Consider the following 16,969-nt stretch of genomic DNA (forward strand, 5'->3'; position numbering starts at 1 on the left):
TTCAGACAACAATGACAGCAATCAAACACTTCCTTCAGTGCCAATCCATAGTGTATCCATATAGATATAGTTGTAGACCATTTGTTGTAAAGGAGCTCTGGAGAGGCAGAGTGTGCATTTCTGGCAAACCTTCACCTTCCAAGGTGCATGGAGAAGGGAAAATGATGCTCTTAAGGAATATGTAATTGAGCTCCAGGCAAGAGTCATTCTTTATGAAGATCTGGTCCTCACTGTGTGTGTGAAGGATGAGAGTCTACTGAACCTGAGTTAGACTTAATACTTTACTACTCATGCCTGGTGAGGTTATTACAAGTATTCCTAAAGGGCACATGAATGTCTGAATCAAATATCATGGCAATCTATCCAACAGTTGTTGAGACATTTTAATAAAAAAAAGAAGAAGAATCAACTTGCTGGTGGCACTACAGGAGAAGTTAGGGACCAACAAAGTCAGCAGGATATACCTTCTGGGGACCACGAATGCATGTACAACAATTTTATGACAATCCATCCAATAGATGTTATTTCCGGACAGACATTGTTTTTTTTAGCCATACAATCAGTGTGGCTCTAGGGATGGCAACACTCTGTTAACAGATGCAAAAACAATTAGGTTTGCACTAATGTCTCTGGAGAAATTAAATTGTGTTTTACTATATAGCACATTGTGTATACACAGCCTGAGCTATCCAGTTTATGGATTCATCAATAGTCTTCATTACAGGGTTATGTTTTTACATTGGTCTTTTTAGTATTGGGAACAAAATGATTTTGCAGGCACTACTGTCCAAATTTTCAAAGTGATACACAGATACAGATTCTGGTCTGCCCTCATTAAACATACCACAATAAGAATTTTATTGTCATTTCAATGGAGTTGGCAGCAGACTGTATTTCGTTACTGTGATTATTGTTGCATGCATTCATTACAGCCCACTTCCCAGCTCTCCCATCCCTCTCATCTCTGTGTAAAAGGTGCAGTATGATACAGACATGAGGACAGATGATCATCTCTCTTCTTTACAGGTGAGTGTCACTGTTTTCACAGTTTTCTTGTAGTTCCTGATGTGAAGTATTACAATAAACAAGCCTTTCTTTTAAAACTGTATTTCAAAGAACTTGATTGAAATGCTAACATCTATTAATAAGCTAATTTCTAGTAACCAAGCTGCTCTTTGTAGGATCAGAAGGAGAGATGCAGAATCCTACTGAACTTGTGACATTTTAAGTGTGGCTTTTTCAGAGTTGCAGTTACTATATATTCTCAACGTAAAAGCAATTGGAATTTCTTGCTTTGATATTTTATGTTACAAAAAATATCATCATCAACATCATACTAATATTAGCATATTGTGTTCTCCAGTATTGCTGCATTGCAAAAGATGTAACCAACAAGGATTAATTTGATCTGTGACATAATTAATAGATGGCTGTTATCTTTAAAAAATAAAATATGTTATGGTATTTATATTATTACCAAGCATATAGGCAAAATGTTGTACACACTTAATTACAGTTACATAAGCCTGACAGTAAAAGTTTACACAAAGCTTTTGCACTAATATTGAACTAATTATTGTCTACCTGTCGTGTAAATCATAAATTGACATTAGGAACTAGATTTTGTGGATAATGGCAAAGAAAAGGTATTGTACAAAAATGAACAGACTCCAATACAACTGTATGATTCCTTGAAGACGTGATGTTTCTAACATAAACAGTAAGATTAGAAGGATAAAAGGGAATAATGACATATGGAGGGAGGAAAGGGAACTTTCACCTGCTTTCATTGACTAGATGATGATAGGATGTTGTGAATTCAAATTAAAACATGTATTAGTCATGGTGATGTGTGTTGGTTACACTCAACAAGTCTACATGCCAAACAAAAACCTACATTTTCACTCAGCATCACTTTCTCGTCACCACTGCACAGTCCCTGTGGTGTTCATTTAAATCTATTCCAAGTCAGCTGGAACATCTGCTCCCTGTTCACAACACTGGCACTGGGAATGTCCTATTATTCTGTTGACATATTTTATCTATTCTTTGTGCATTGCATAGTCCTGATTAGTTAAACTTAATAAATGCCAAATTATTCCCAGAGGCAAATACACTTGCTATAATTAAACAAATTACTATTATTGTTACAGAATGCCAATGCTGTTTGTGATAAATGTAACATTCAGCGTTCAAATTCCTAAATATCTCTATAAGAAAGTCTGACGATAGTGACAAGTTCCACTTTAACATACGTAATGACTCATATAGAGAATTCCCTGCTACCTCGAGCTACTCAATGTATTATCTGACAGTATTTCTTGGTTTCGAAGACACATGCAAAAAGTAATCATATCATATATCATTCTCATTATTATATCAAGATCTGTTTTGATGAAAAAAACATCTGGTTTTGCTCTCCACACTAAGCGAAATGGCATTTTAGATAAAGCAACTACAGCAGAACAAGGGCGTTTCAGGCCCACAGAGTTTTGTGATTCCTATGTCAAACTGAAGTTTATAGCGGAGATATTAACTAATGAAAAGTTACCATGGAGCACTAATTGGGTCAAAACAAACAGAATTCTGGGTGGTTTGTCAATTTTTTCACAGTTAATGTACCATAGAGGAGTGTAGGCAAACTGCTATGAAATGCCTCACTTACTAAAAAGTCAGTCTAAAACACTCATTACTTACAACTGTATCTGTGTGTTTTGACAGGCTTGATTTGACCATGGATAACAGCAGTTTGGGATTACTCGGAGATGCTAACAGATCTCTTCAGATTGAACTTCAATCCTGTACTACATTGAGGAACCAGGTCTCTCGCATTTCACTGTATGCCTTCCTCTCTGTTGGCATCATCTGCACAGTGCTGGGAAACTTCCTGGTGGTCTTGTCCATTGCCTACTTCAAGCAGTTGCAGTCACCCACAAACTCATTTGTCATGTCCCTGGCAGTGGCTGACTGCCTTGTTGGCCTGGTAGTGATGCCATATAGTATGATTCGGACCGTGGAGGGATGCTGGTACTTTGGTGTCCTTTTTTGTAAGCTACACTCTAGCCTAGATGTCATGCTCTGCACTGCCTCTATATTTCATCTCAGCTGCATTGCCTTTGACCGCTACTACGCTGTCTGCAATCCGCTTGTTTACTCTTTAAAAATGTCCCGCAGTCGGGTAGCTCTCCTTATTGTTGTATGTTGGGCTGTTCCCATGCTCATTTCCTTTGGCCCCATAATGCTAGATCTCCATGTTGCTGGCGTAGACATCCTGCTCCCTAAAGATGTATGCGTGTTCTTGGTCAATCGCATTTATGCTATCATGGCTTCCTTGGTAGCCTTTTACTTGCCGATGGCTGTCATGCTAATAGCTTACTGTAAGATCTTCAAAGCTGCCAAACGTCAGGCCAGGCAGATCAGCGCCATGGAAAGCCAGATGGCTGCTGGAGTGGGCAAAGACTCAAGCAAGAAACAAAGACACCGAAACACTATGAAGAGGGAAAGAAAGGCAGCAAAAACCTTGGGGATAATTATGGGAGTTTTCCTACTCTTTTGGATGCCTTTCTTTACAGTCAACATTGTGGACCCGTTCATTGAATACAGCACGGAGGTGGTCGTCTGGGATATATTTTTGTGGTTAGGATATATCAACTCATCTCTAAATCCCTTCCTGTATGGTTTCTTCAACCGTTCCTTCCGTAGGGCATTCCTAATGTTCATTGGCTGCAGGGTATGCCTGCCTGGATCCTCCCCTGGGATGGAGCTGTCGCACACTAAGGAAAGAGGCAAATGAACGTGCAGATCAACCATGAAATGAAGATAGTATCTGTATATTTTTTGTAGGCATATAAAGCTCACTTAACAGTAAGTGCTGCATTTTTGTGAATCAATGGCACTATTCAGAGTGCTCCACCCATCTTTTTGTCAACATCATGGAAAAAAATAGTTTAAATCAGGAAGAATTATAATTATAAGATAAGACATATTAGTGATGTGGGACTGCCTTCAACTATGATGTATGATATCAGCTTTATTACTTCCATGTAAAAGTAGTGTAGTATTGTGGCACAACATTTTTGATTTTGTAACAGAAAAAAGTCTGGTTTGATTCTGCCACAAAAGATTTTTCAGTTCCATTTTTTAGTAAATTAACTTTGGATTACGCCGACAAGTTTGTCCATGTGTTGCTCGATAGAAGACAATTCAACCAGAAAGTGGTCAAGAACTGCAGGAATGATTTGACAAGATGGCCATCTATCTGCTAGTAGCGGTGTATGCCTATATTAAGTCTATGTTAGCATACTGATGGCTCTATCATGAAGTACAATCATTCATGTGTATAGAGTTACAATCATAACTGGTATGTTCATTATAAAATGATTTCCCTGAAAAAAAAATTCAATAATAATTAGAGATGCTTCGAACAGATCCAAGAAGATGGCAGAACAGAATGAGCTTAGAAATGGAATGAAAGGACGATCAAAGTATATCTAAACCACAGATAACAATTCTTGAGACCTTCACAAAAGGGCAAAGGTTTGGAAGATGTTTTGAAGAGGCCACATAAAAGGGGTTCATAAAGCTTCACTAGATGACACAACAGTGATTTACATTTCAGGTAAAAACCTTGTTGATACTTATAATTCTGTTCTTCCAAAGCACTTTGACGCAATCCAAACTAAAGTTGATCTGTTAAAGTTGACAGAAATGTATTATAAATTTAATTATCATCACCTAACCTAGCTGTTTTTTTTTATTATTGATTGTTATTTTTATGTCTCAGTACCATTACTAAAAAGAGGTGTCACATAATTTGCAACTTTTGCAGAGAAGCAGCTTCAAGAAACCACAGAGGTCAAGTGGAAGACAGGAGTGTCAGGTCTTTGGACAACTGTAGGAAAATAAAAAACATCCTCATGAAACCTGCAGATACGAGTGAAGGTGCACGTTTGAAGGTAAGTCTTTAAGATATCAAATAAAATGGAAAGCACAACTGTGCCTCTCATATTTACACTGGAAATCTGCATAACTGCCTGAGATTGCCCTAGGTGCGTATTGCAAGTTAAGTAGGAGCAGTAATGGTTGTGGTTGTTGGCTACAGCTTTGGGCAGGGCCAATAAGCAACATTTAAATTCTGTGAATTACAGGTTCCTTAATTAAAATCAAAGGCTATCTTACACCCAATCAAATATACATAAAATCAACTTGATCCACCAATCTGGCAAATTACTAGTTATGTTACACAAGGATAAATCAAAACCATATTAAATACAGTACCCATTACCCTGTAAATAGCATCTCTATCGTTCAAGCAACTTGTAAAAAAGCCCAGTGACTAATGTAAAATCTGATATTTTGACAGCTGTTGGCCAGCTGCTGTTATGAGCTGAAATGTTGTATGCTTAAAAAATTAGCAGTGCAGCAGCAGTTTTTATCTTGTGTATTTCGGTGTTGATATAGACTTTTACAGTTTGACAATAACTCTTGCGCTAATAAACTATTGAATATCTCAAAATTAAAATATAGATACTTGGCCCCCTTTAATGTGCTCTTGTCAAGTTTAGCTCAAACTTTACTTATTTCAATGACACCCAATCCCATTGCTTCTTGAGGTGAAAAACTACAATAAACATAACTTAATGCCTAATCTTGCATTGTAAAATACATCTTCAGGACAAATAAATGACAAATTATTTCCTATTGTATTTATTTCTGTCATATAATATTATGATGGCTTACCTCTTTATAAGAATGGAATTAATATGTATGAGCAAAACATTCTGCAAATTTGAAATGTTATGTTAATAATGCTCATGAAATTGCTATTAAAATTCATCACATTTCACTCTAAGTTTACTAATTTCATATTAAATGTAATTTAATTTGTCTGTGGTGACACCGACTTACACGACCAGCATAACATTTTTTAGCTTTTCAGTATGTGTGTTATTAAATCAAAGATAAGATGAGGTATGATGGGCAGAAGACAAATGATTAGTACTTTTTAGCAAGACTATCATACTATAATACTCTGTACAGCACCTTGAACCACCTCTGTGTATGAAACGTGCTTTATAAATAAAACTGTTCCCTTTTTGCCTCGCTATTGTGATTGTTGTAGTAAACAGTGGTCATTGTGAAATCATAAGGCAGGATTACTTTTTAAAACATACTTGCTAGCTGTAGTCATTGGGTAAAAATAGGAATACGAAATGAGGTTGCGTTTTGATTGTTCTTATGAAAAGATCGCTGTCTAAGACAGGAGAGACTGAATTCAGGAGTCACAGCACAGTTTAGCCCCAGCAAAAAGAACAGAAAGTAATATGAAACCTCAAGCTGTTGATTGCTGGATAATCGACGTGTGTGTGTGTGTGTTGTGTGTGTGTGTGTGTGTGTGTGTGTGTGTGTGTGTGTGTTCTCTCAGCGTGCTTTTGTTATTACACTTTTACAAAAATTAAAATACACTAGGCCTACTCCACCTTCATTTTTAAAGACACCATAGTATGTTATTTATTCTGCAATAAACATTTAACATTTAGTTTGAATTTGAAAAGTTTGTTGGGAAATGACCACAATGTGTTTATACTAAACGATACTACAGACATGAACCAAATGTGTCACATTTCTGTAAATTTCACTTGCACGTTGCTCTTCTAATCTTTACTACAAAGCATGGGTTATGTTATGAAATAATGATAGACAATGCACCCTGCATGATGCCACAAAAAGCCTTAAATCCATGAATGAACATTTAATAAATTAGGATTTGATCTTGCACAAACTATGAATTCATTCATATGCACAACTGATAAAATGTAAATTTATATAAAAAATAGGTATTCAACATTTGTCAGGATATTTTGAAGACAGTTTGGTGTAGGGCTAATACATATATACCTGTATGTGTTTTGCTTCACATTATGGTACATGAGAGAAAGACCAATATTATTGGTACAATAGACTAACAGAGGTCTACTATACACCAAATCACATATAATACAAATATTAGGAACACTGCTATATTGGATGCTGTGCAGTGCTTGTAAATCAGTGTTATTGTCAGCAGGTAGTATGTTTTTGTCCACTCAGTGTTTCAGTTCTTTATGGGGTGTCCATTTTTTGTTTTTCATCACTTTTTTTATCTTCATGGAGATTTTTGTATGGCTTGTGTTAGTTTTGGATGATAACAAAAATATAATTACAAATTGCAACACATTCTCACTCTCCCATCGCGTAAAATACGGACACTTGGTCATGTGCCTTTGGCGTTCAGCTGTTTGACTTTCCCCTAAAAACGTTTAAGAAGGGAAAGAGGCTAATAACAGGAAGCAATTGAGCTGTATTAGTCTTAACAAGTCTCTCCCTCTGTTTCTCTACATTGCCTGCAGTCTCCAGCCTTATGTGAATGTGACTGTCACTCCCTTTGCATTCTTAAAATCTTTATTTGCATTTGTTTGTCAGTCAGCCTATTCTCACTAACCTGTTCACATTGGGATGCACACATACAGATCATATGGATTTATTTCCATCAATGTCATCGTTATGTTGTCTAAAAACACATTTTGCTTCCCAGAAGCATAAGTCTGAAGAAGCAGGAGGGAAAACAACCAAAACAATAGTGACATCTACTGGATGGGGCGGATTTGTTTTATTTTTTTAAATCATAAATCAAACTACAGTAAACAGTAAAGAGTCAATGGTTCAACTTTTTTTTCTCCTTTTTATTTCTCTTTTCATCTTACATAAACAAACATAACATCATAAAATACCAAAATACATGTTCATTTCACATTAGGACTCACTTGGCAATGCAAATTACAGTTAGGCGCAAGTAGACACGTGGATTTTTATTTAAACAAGTGTACATATCAATTCCAACTTAGCTTATAAATCCAACGGTTAGAATAAATACTTTGCAGCATCTGTATTCTTAGCTGGCTTCTTATTTTTAACAATGCTTTGTCCAAATAAAAAATGCAAGATGACATATCATGATTTATTCTGACATATTACATTTGATTTAATCCAGACATTCTAGCAACATAAACAATTGCACTTATAACTCTTATTTCGCTCTATTAGAGTTTTAAAAATCTTAGTTCTTTGTTTAAAATCAGCTGAATATCAAACAAAGCAGTCACCAGTCATCACATAGTATCAGCCAGCTAATAGTTTAAGACAGAGACACTGTCTGGTATAGATTTTAAAGAAATAAGCAGTAATAATGAGGCTTAAGTTAAATGTCTTGTTGAAAGTGAGTACGCCTGTCAATTGTACACAGTGCTTCCAAGTGACAGCAGACAAAGCAAGTCCAAGGACTTTGCTACTTTTGTGTCCACTTCAAAAAAGTGGCTTCAAGCAGCTCACAAGATGTTTCATCTAAATAAACATGATGGGAATGAGGCTTTGAGATAAAAGTTGAAGTCCTGTTTGTGCTGTTATCAAGCCATCATTATCAGTCCACAGCTTTAATCAAGCTTTGATTCTCAGATGTTTTGTGAACATAAAATTATGTCCTATCACAGTCTTTCTTGCATGTTGGTCCAATATGCCCCTTTGAAAATAAAAAAAAGATTCTCTGGTGGCCCTCTAAATGTCAGTCTCTTTCAGGCCATAGCAGTCTGCCAGATCATAGAACTGATAACTGCTCTGCTCACAGGAGTTGTAAATCCCCATAGAGACTGTGTCTACTATATCAATCCTACCCACTGCAGGTGCTGTCCCTTTTCCCGGCCCTCCCTTGATTTTATTTGACAGATTGTTCACTTTCTCTTTGAGCTGGAAGGAAGATTTTTGCAGTGGTGGAAACAGGCTCCATTTCTTGAAACCTAGTGAGTGCCCTTTCCCCTTGTGTAACAAAGAGCTGCCACAGGATTCGTGCACAGCATAGCCATGCTTACAGTCTTCTCTCTGCTGCCTTGACATTCCCTTGACAGCTGTCCGCCACTTCTGGTCATAGAAGCGACGCAGGACCCTCTTTCTCTGGTGACACTGGCACCTGAGGAGCCGAGTGAACGCCCGCTGGAACTCTTTGCTGGAGCAGGGGTAGATCATTGGGTTGATGCAGCTGTTAAAGTAGCCCAGCCAGAAGACCACCTTGAACACAGTTTCCGGTGGCTTCAGTGCCGGAAATAATGCACCTAGAAGGAAATGGAGCCAACAGAAAGATTTGTGAGTAAATGCACAATACAAGTACAGTATACTGTTTTCATTTTCCCATTAAAAAACCAAGAACATTTTCACAAATTATATTTCAAAATCAAGAACAGTTGAAGCAAAATGTAGCTACAGTAATAGGAAAGCATTGTTGAAGTGAGCCTGAATCTGAAACAATCAATGCATTAAGCATATGTAGAGGTCTACTATGCAGTGGTGGAAGTATTCAGATCCTTTACTTAAGTAAGAGTACTAATACCACACTGTAAAAATACTCTATTACAAGTAAAAGTGCATTTAACATGTTACTTAAGTAAAGGTATGTAAGTATACCTAACATTTCAGAAACTGGAAATGATCCAAACAGTTCTGTCAATCAACTAAATGTTTAATCCTCTAATCATATCAGCTGTAAGTGTGGGCCTATATATTGCTGGGTAGTTTCTTTTATAATAAAACATCAGATTTTATAAACTGCATGTGTTTTGTGTGCAAAAATCTTAATTTGTAAAGTAACTAGTAACTAAAGCTGTCAGATTAATGTAGTGGATTAAACAGTGCAATATTTATCTCTGAAAAGTAACGGAGTAGAAGTAGAAAGTGGCATGAAAAGAAAAGACTGACGTAAAGTACAGGTACCACAAATGTGTACTTAAGTACAGTACTTTAGTGAATGTACTTAGTTACATTCCACCACTGGTACTATGCTTATGCTACATATATATTCATTTGTCATCCCTCTGACAGTAGGGTATTCACAGCATTATTTGTGTGATGATTTATTGTTCAGCAGTAGCTGTTTGGTTGTGATTGATAATGGGAACAGAGGGGGTACTGACATTGTGTGGACTTTTATTAACGGAGACAGATCTTTGCAGAGCATGCTTCGACCAAGTGCCCCAATGCATACAACTATTTTTATGATGCTTTTGCTTGAGTAGAATCTGTGATTATAAGATGGTGTGTTATTAGTGCTAATTACTTAAATTAAATCTTGAGTGATATAAATTGATGCACAAGTGGATTGAAATGTTCCTGTGGTGTATGCTTTTTCTGTGAGGATAAGGTAGGATATACACTGTCTTGTGAGGTGTTTGAAAGAGTCAGCCCAGACACATTGTAGAAGTACCTGATTCTATGTGTAATGCATTACAATGCCTTGGCTTGATTTATTCAAACCATGTCTTTGTCATTAGTGTCAGTATGATGGAAAATCCGGCAATGGACAATTTTAAATATTCCCAGTATCAGCTTTCTTTGGGATGATGGAGCATTAAATTATTGAACAGCTAAGACTTTTTCTAGGACATTAATTGCCTAAAGGCATTTTTTTTTTTGGATTGAGGCCGTTTAACGTTCTTACATGTAACATTACAGAATGGTAATTTACTATTAATTAGAACATAAATGTTAGCGGTCAAAGGTCAGTTTTCTTTCTGCTTACTATCAACCCAAGCCCTAGCTGCTTTGCTCATTTTGTCTCTTGCTGTTGCAATTTTGGTATGACATGCAATGACATGCTGTTTTTAATGGAAGGTTGCCTTTTCCTATTGCTTTGTAGTTGTTCTTGTCTCCCCTGGCTTGGATTTGACACAATTGTTTAACCTGGACACGGAGGCAACATGTCACAGTGCTAATGTCAAGTCTGCACTGCCGGGGCCCAGAAGTCCATTATCATATCAATTCTATTAGTACAATGTGGGAATATACGAAATGGCTTGTATGTGATTTTCAAAGTAATGGTTTCATGCTGTTTTGACATCGACTACCAACAACATACTGTGCACTTGACTGTACCATTAACTCAGAGACAAAACTGTATTATAAGACAGAGTTCTCACTCTTACTTTACCTTTTCTGCAGCATGTTTGCAACAGTATTTGGAATGTATTGCATCTGCTACATGGCTCTTTATGTTAAAAGACACTTCTGTAAACCAGTTCTGGCTCAACATGGTAAAAGATTAAGATTAATAAAGTAATTAAAGGAAGTAATGGCCTCTATTGATTCTTCTCATTGAAATGACATCACCTTAAAGGCAGACAGCAAGTGATGAACCACTCTGACGCACTACCACAACAGCACGAGCATCAACAATTAATATATTTTTGGTGTTTTATAGCCTTTTAGATAACAGTATCATTTAAGTCTGATGTTTGCAAGACAATTGCTATTTTATATCTTTTCTGAGGATGTGATTTTTTTTAAAGTTCACATTGGCTCATATCGTAGTACATGAATGAATCAAGGAGTCTGGGGACCTGTCCACTTTCTCAGACAAAATGTTTTGACATATCTTTTGTGTGAGCAGACAGAATCCTGATCAGTACAGTTACAGAGCTTAGGGAATTATGTCCTTGACATTTAATGTTCTGTGTGAAGATCAACATTTGAAGGCTTTTTAAAACTCAACCTCAACATACCAAGGACCAAGCCATAGTTCACTGATTACTTGCATAACTTGTATGCATTTATAGTAAGCCATGTTAACCAAATTACATATTGTAATGCTCATAGTAGCCATAGTGCTACTTACATTACCAGAAAACGTATTACAGTAGATATCAGACTATTCTTAATGATATTCTATAAGTTGGTTATTGTCAACAAATTCCATAAAAAGACCAAAACCAACAATGAATTAGTCGGTCAATACTTTCTGCCCCAAGCCCATTTGTTCCTACCGACCATGAATATATACTTTCATTATTTTTAAAGGCTAAACCATTTCCTAAAACAAAACTAAAACTACTACAAAACTAAACTAAAACTACAGTGCCAATGTGCATCATAATAAAAGAGCATGTCACCAGTGCAGCAGTACAGCTCACTGATGTGTTTTTAATAGTTTTTGGACAACAACTTTGTCTCTGGCACAGATAAATGATATCACACTTTGGCTACACAGGCTACAATACCTGTTAGTCAAATCAATTAATTGTTGGTTTCGGTATTTTCAAGGGATTTGTTGACAATTAAAAAATATAGACCAGACTTATCTTTTAAAGAGAGAAAGCCTTGAATTATTGATGAGCAAGTATAATACACACAAATGTAAATTGTATGGGTTGAATACAAGATTATAATTGTAATCCATCTAAGCATACTAGCTGCAGTAAGATTTTAAGATTAAGTAGAATGTGTTATGATATTGATACATTTTTCTTATGGACAATACTTCTCTATTTATTAATTTACTGCAAAACACTGTAATGTCCATGAGACCAAGTGTATTGTTTTATTATTCCTAAGTATACAACATGCCTTTAAAACAGGAAAGTCAACTATAAACCATGCCTTTATAATGGTTGAATTTATGTCAGCAACTAATAATAGAAAACCACACAATTATACACATTGTTGAATAATTCATGCTAAAAAGTTAACTGTGAAAATTAAATATGAAAGGCTATTACTCTATTCCATAAGTTTCTAGTATTCATGAGTCAAAATAAGCAAATCGTGTTGGCTCTCTCTGGAGCTTAACTCAGTCTACTCTGTCTAGATTTGCATCATCACAGAGAAAGAGCCTGATTGGCACAAGAGGTGCTAAAAGTACGTCTGCCTCTCAGACAAAAGTTACTCATTAATGATGTGTTTCAACAACGTACCAACATCAATCTGTCTGACTGACTAAGTATGGGTGAGCAGGGCTAGGTTATGACTATTCCACACTTGTCAATCAGTCCTTTAGGAAACAAACAGCAATCCCCCATAGGTGAAGCCATAAAACATGTTAACACTGTATTGACTTTGTGTTTAAACTAATTCCTTCGGGGAAGTCAAAGATCAGGGTCGGATTGCAGAGCAGAATGTCTATGGGGATTCTGCAGAACAGATGGTTTCTGGCAAGAACGTTAAATTAGGAAGATAAGATTTATGAAATGTATGCTAAAATGTCTGAGATGTGTGATGTGTTAGCAATCACATCACATCTATTAAGATACTGCAGATAATGTGTATTGATTTGTACAATGAAACTCATTCTTGTCTTTACTCATTTTCACAAGAGGAGTATCTATCTTGAACTTCTGGATACAAATACACTTGCCCTTTTCACTCCCATTGAGTAGATAAAGTGATTAACAGGTCCCATTTCCTTGCTTGCACCCTCTCTCTGTCCCTGCAAGCTTTGCTGTAATAATTTGATTCAATAAATCTGGAGGTGCAGTAAGAATGAAAGTGCTGTAAGTGCTATAGTTGATAAGATACTGGTGATTTGTTCTTAATGGCTTTCACAATTAACTATGTGAAATATATGCTAAATTAAAATGTATGAGGCCACCAAGTGTGTGTGTGTGTGTGTGCGTGTGTGTGTGTGTGTGTGTGTGTGTGTGTGTGTGTGTGTGTGTGTGTGTGGGGAGGGGGGGGGTGTGGGGGTGTGTGGGGGTGTGTGTATGTGTGTTGTTAATACTATTACTTTCTGTTAGTGCAGCTGTGTACATGAAGCATTCTTTAGTTTGATTTATGTATAATCCATAAAGACTTGCATTGGTCGTCCCCACTAAAGGGTCTTTTCTCATCTCGTGATTATCCATGTTTCATCCTTTCAGTAATGTGGTCTTACATTTTTTTTCTTAGAATGAACACCTACTTTTAGTCTTCAGTTTAAATAATTTCAATACATACAAGTAAAATTGAATGTTATAATTTAGCTGTGAACTTCCCCGCTACACATGTAAGTCATGAAACAAAACTCTTAACAAACAAATATCTGTATATCATTTTTTTATGTGATTATGTGAGTAAAACAGGTAGCCTGCAGAACATACTTGGAGTGGGCAGCTGTGATGACTGCAATATGCTGGGGAAATTTAGTTTTAGAGTGCTCATTATTAGTGAATAATGTCAGTCTTTTTTGACTGCTCTTGATATTAGCCATCTGAAAAATGAAAGGCATGAAAACAAGTCGCATTAATGGTCACATTGCAGTTGACCTTTTCTGACCAAAACAACAATTTTGATCAATTCCTGGCATGGTTTTTAAAATAAACAGACTGAAATCCATGAGGGTATTTTCTCATTTCTGTTATGCCCAAATCTTACTGTACATGTTTTTGTAGTTGATGTTGTACATTTTCTTAAACTGTAGTATTGGTTTAATACTGGTAGCCAGTAGCCTAGCTATACTGTTGTGAATAGAAATCTACGTGGTTCTCAGGAGGAGCTGCAGGCTGAAAAAGTTGAATTACTTGAAGTTGAAGTGACGCAATTACATCCATTACTCACATCTACATTCATTAGGCAGAACACATCTCATATCACTGCAAACGATTTACCATATTATCAGTCCAGGTGATGAATCCTAAATTCAAATACGTAAGTAAAAGCCATGTATACCAAATTTCAATTTGTTCGTTTGATGTCCGTAAGAATAACACATCTGACAGGGAGCATACAATGCTGCTCATCAGTTTAGGAACCCCTGCTAAAGTTGACTGAAAAGAGGAATAAAAAAATCATTGTTAGGAAACTGATCTTAATGCCTTAATTAAAGAAATTAGGAAAAATCCAACCTTTAAGGACACCAATTTTCTTTGTGAATTAATAATGTATCGTAAATAAATAAATGTTCTTCCTTAAAATACAGGGGCATAAGTAAGTACACCCCTATGTTAAATTCCCATAGAGGCAGGCAGAGTACCTAGAGATTGGCATGGTTTTATTTCAGTTAGCCTAATAGCTGGTTTGATTTGCATTGAGAGATGATTTTATGGAAAGTACCCCATGCCAATCTCTAGGTATGGTGAAGGGTATGTGATGATGTGGGGCTATTTTAATTCCAAAGGCCAAGGGAACTTTATCAGGATGCATAGTATCCTGGATCCACGAAATAACTGGCCTTTAAAAATAGAAATCTGCCTGCCTCTATGGGAATTTAACATAGAGGTGTCTAAACGTATTTTAAGGAAGAACATTTATTTATTTATGATACATTATTCATTCACAAAGAACATTTGTGTCCTTAAAGGTTGGATTTTTCCTTATTTCCTCAATTAAGGCATTAAGATCAATTTCCAAAAGATGATTTTTGTATTCCTCTTTTTAGTCAACTTTAGCAGGGGTTCCTAAACTCATGAGCAGCACTGTATAGGCGTACTGTATATGAAACATAAAAATAAAAAAATTAAATTCCTTTTCTGTACACATTATGTTAGAAAGTGCAATGGACGAACTGGGACACATTTTTATGCTGGACCAACAGACATATAACGTTATAAGACATACCCATCGGTAGAAAGAAGAAAAAAGGCAGCCAACACAAGATGAACATCCCCACTACGATGGCGAGGGTTTTAGCAGCCTTTTTCTCTCTGGAGAACTTCATCAGCCGCACTGACAGCGAACTTCGAAACGGATGGTTTTTGGTGCTTTTTGAGCAGGTCGGGCGCGCGTCTTCCAGCACGCTGCGACAGTGTATCCGGAGGACCACTTCCATCGACTTATTTCTCTCTCGTTTGACGCCCGCTTCTAGGCTCTTAGTAGTCCTGCGGGCAACCACATAGACCCGAAAATACATGATGAGAATGACCATGAGCGGGAGGTAGAAAGAGAAAAGAGAGGAGAAGAGCGCGTAGCCCGGCTCCTCTGTGATGCTGCAAATTCTGTCGTCCACCGGCGGCGGTTCCTTCCATCCCAGGAGCGGTCCGACAGAGATGACCGTGGATGATACCCAAACTAGCACTAAAATAGTTACTGCCTTCTTCTCTGTCATAATAGTTGGGTATTTTAGGCAGTGTTTCACACCTATGTACCGGTCGATGGAGATGACGCAGAGGCTGAGGATGGATGCAGTGCAGCAGAGCACATCCACCGCTGCCCAGATGTTACAGAACACCCGGCCAAACACCCAGCATCCCAGAACCTCCAGAGATGCAGAGAAAGGCAGCACAATAATGCTCAACAGCAGGTCTGCCATGGCTAAGTTGACAATGAAGAAGTTTGTGACAGTCTGCAAATGTCTATTGCATACCACAGACAGAATGACCAAAATGTTCCCAACAATTGCCACCGAAATAAAAACGGCGAGAAAGATCCCAACCCCGACAACTTGTGAGTCCATTGTGAAGTTCTGGCATGTCGTGATGCTGTCGTTTGGAAATATTTGGTCCACAACAGATCCATTGAAAGCTTCAGCAAAATAGATCCCATAGTTGCTTTCGTTCCTAAGGTTAGAGTCTGTCATTTTGAAACGCCATAAAGAGAACTTTAGAGTAAGTTTCCTGGAGAAAGCAGTGTGTCGGGCATTGTTTTCAGGTAGTGCGTCAGTTTTCAAATACTATTTGAAAAATAAAAATAACAAAGAAAAGTCCATATAGGCAAATGACTGTGAAGCTGTTCGCAAAAAAAAAAAAAAAAACTCACTCAAAAAACAATTGAGGTTTAGATTCTGGACAAATAAATAAATAAATAAATGCATTTAGCTGCATTTCCACGCATTTCTTCCTTGCGATGATTTTGCACTAGTGGCAACAACTCCGCGATCACAGAGTCAGAGCTGGAACAGGTCTGAACCCACAGCTCCACCCACACGTCACACTTTACTGTTGCGTTCACAGTCTCCACAAGAGATCGTCACTTAAAAGCTAGTCACGAATTCTACGCCACACTAACTGAAAATGGCTGCCACTTTTTATTATTACTCTGACTTGTTTTCATTTACATGTGTTACATATTTGTATCTATGCTTCTTATAGTCTTATAATGCCCTAATAGATACCCAAAACAACCTATCATCATCCATCCTGCAAAGATAAGACAAAGCAGCATCAGTCAGAGCATCTAAGCAGCCACCGGGCACCAACAAGCCAGC

The 16,969-nt window shown here is 37.1% G+C and overlaps 2 protein-coding genes across 2 annotated transcripts; one reads left to right on the top strand and one right to left on the bottom strand.

Moving 5' to 3' along the window:
* Nucleotides 1–2,734: 2,734 nt before the first annotated feature.
* On the top strand, nucleotides 2,735–4,382 carry LOC144529971 (5-hydroxytryptamine receptor 4). Its single transcript, XM_078269353.1, has one exon. The coding sequence runs from the start codon at nucleotides 2,735–2,737 to the stop codon at nucleotides 3,791–3,793; it is 1,059 nt and encodes a 352-aa protein (XP_078125479.1). The 3' UTR covers nucleotides 3,794–4,382.
* A 3,900-nt stretch (nucleotides 4,383–8,282) lies between these two features.
* Nucleotides 8,283–16,650, bottom strand: adra1d (adrenoceptor alpha 1D). The gene is made up of 2 exons (XM_078260882.1): nucleotides 15,385–16,650; nucleotides 8,283–9,140 (listed from the first exon to the last, which is right to left on the bottom strand). The coding sequence occupies exons 1-2, from the start codon at nucleotides 16,340–16,342 to the stop codon at nucleotides 8,590–8,592; spliced, it is 1,509 nt and encodes a 502-aa protein (XP_078117008.1). The 5' UTR covers nucleotides 16,343–16,650; the 3' UTR covers nucleotides 8,283–8,589.
* Nucleotides 16,651–16,969: the final 319 nt, after the last annotated feature.

The sequence above is a fragment of the Sander vitreus genome, chromosome 2 (genome assembly GCF_031162955.1).
Source record: "Sander vitreus isolate 19-12246 chromosome 2, sanVit1, whole genome shotgun sequence".
Classification (NCBI taxonomy): domain Eukaryota; kingdom Metazoa; phylum Chordata; class Actinopteri; order Perciformes; family Percidae; genus Sander; species Sander vitreus.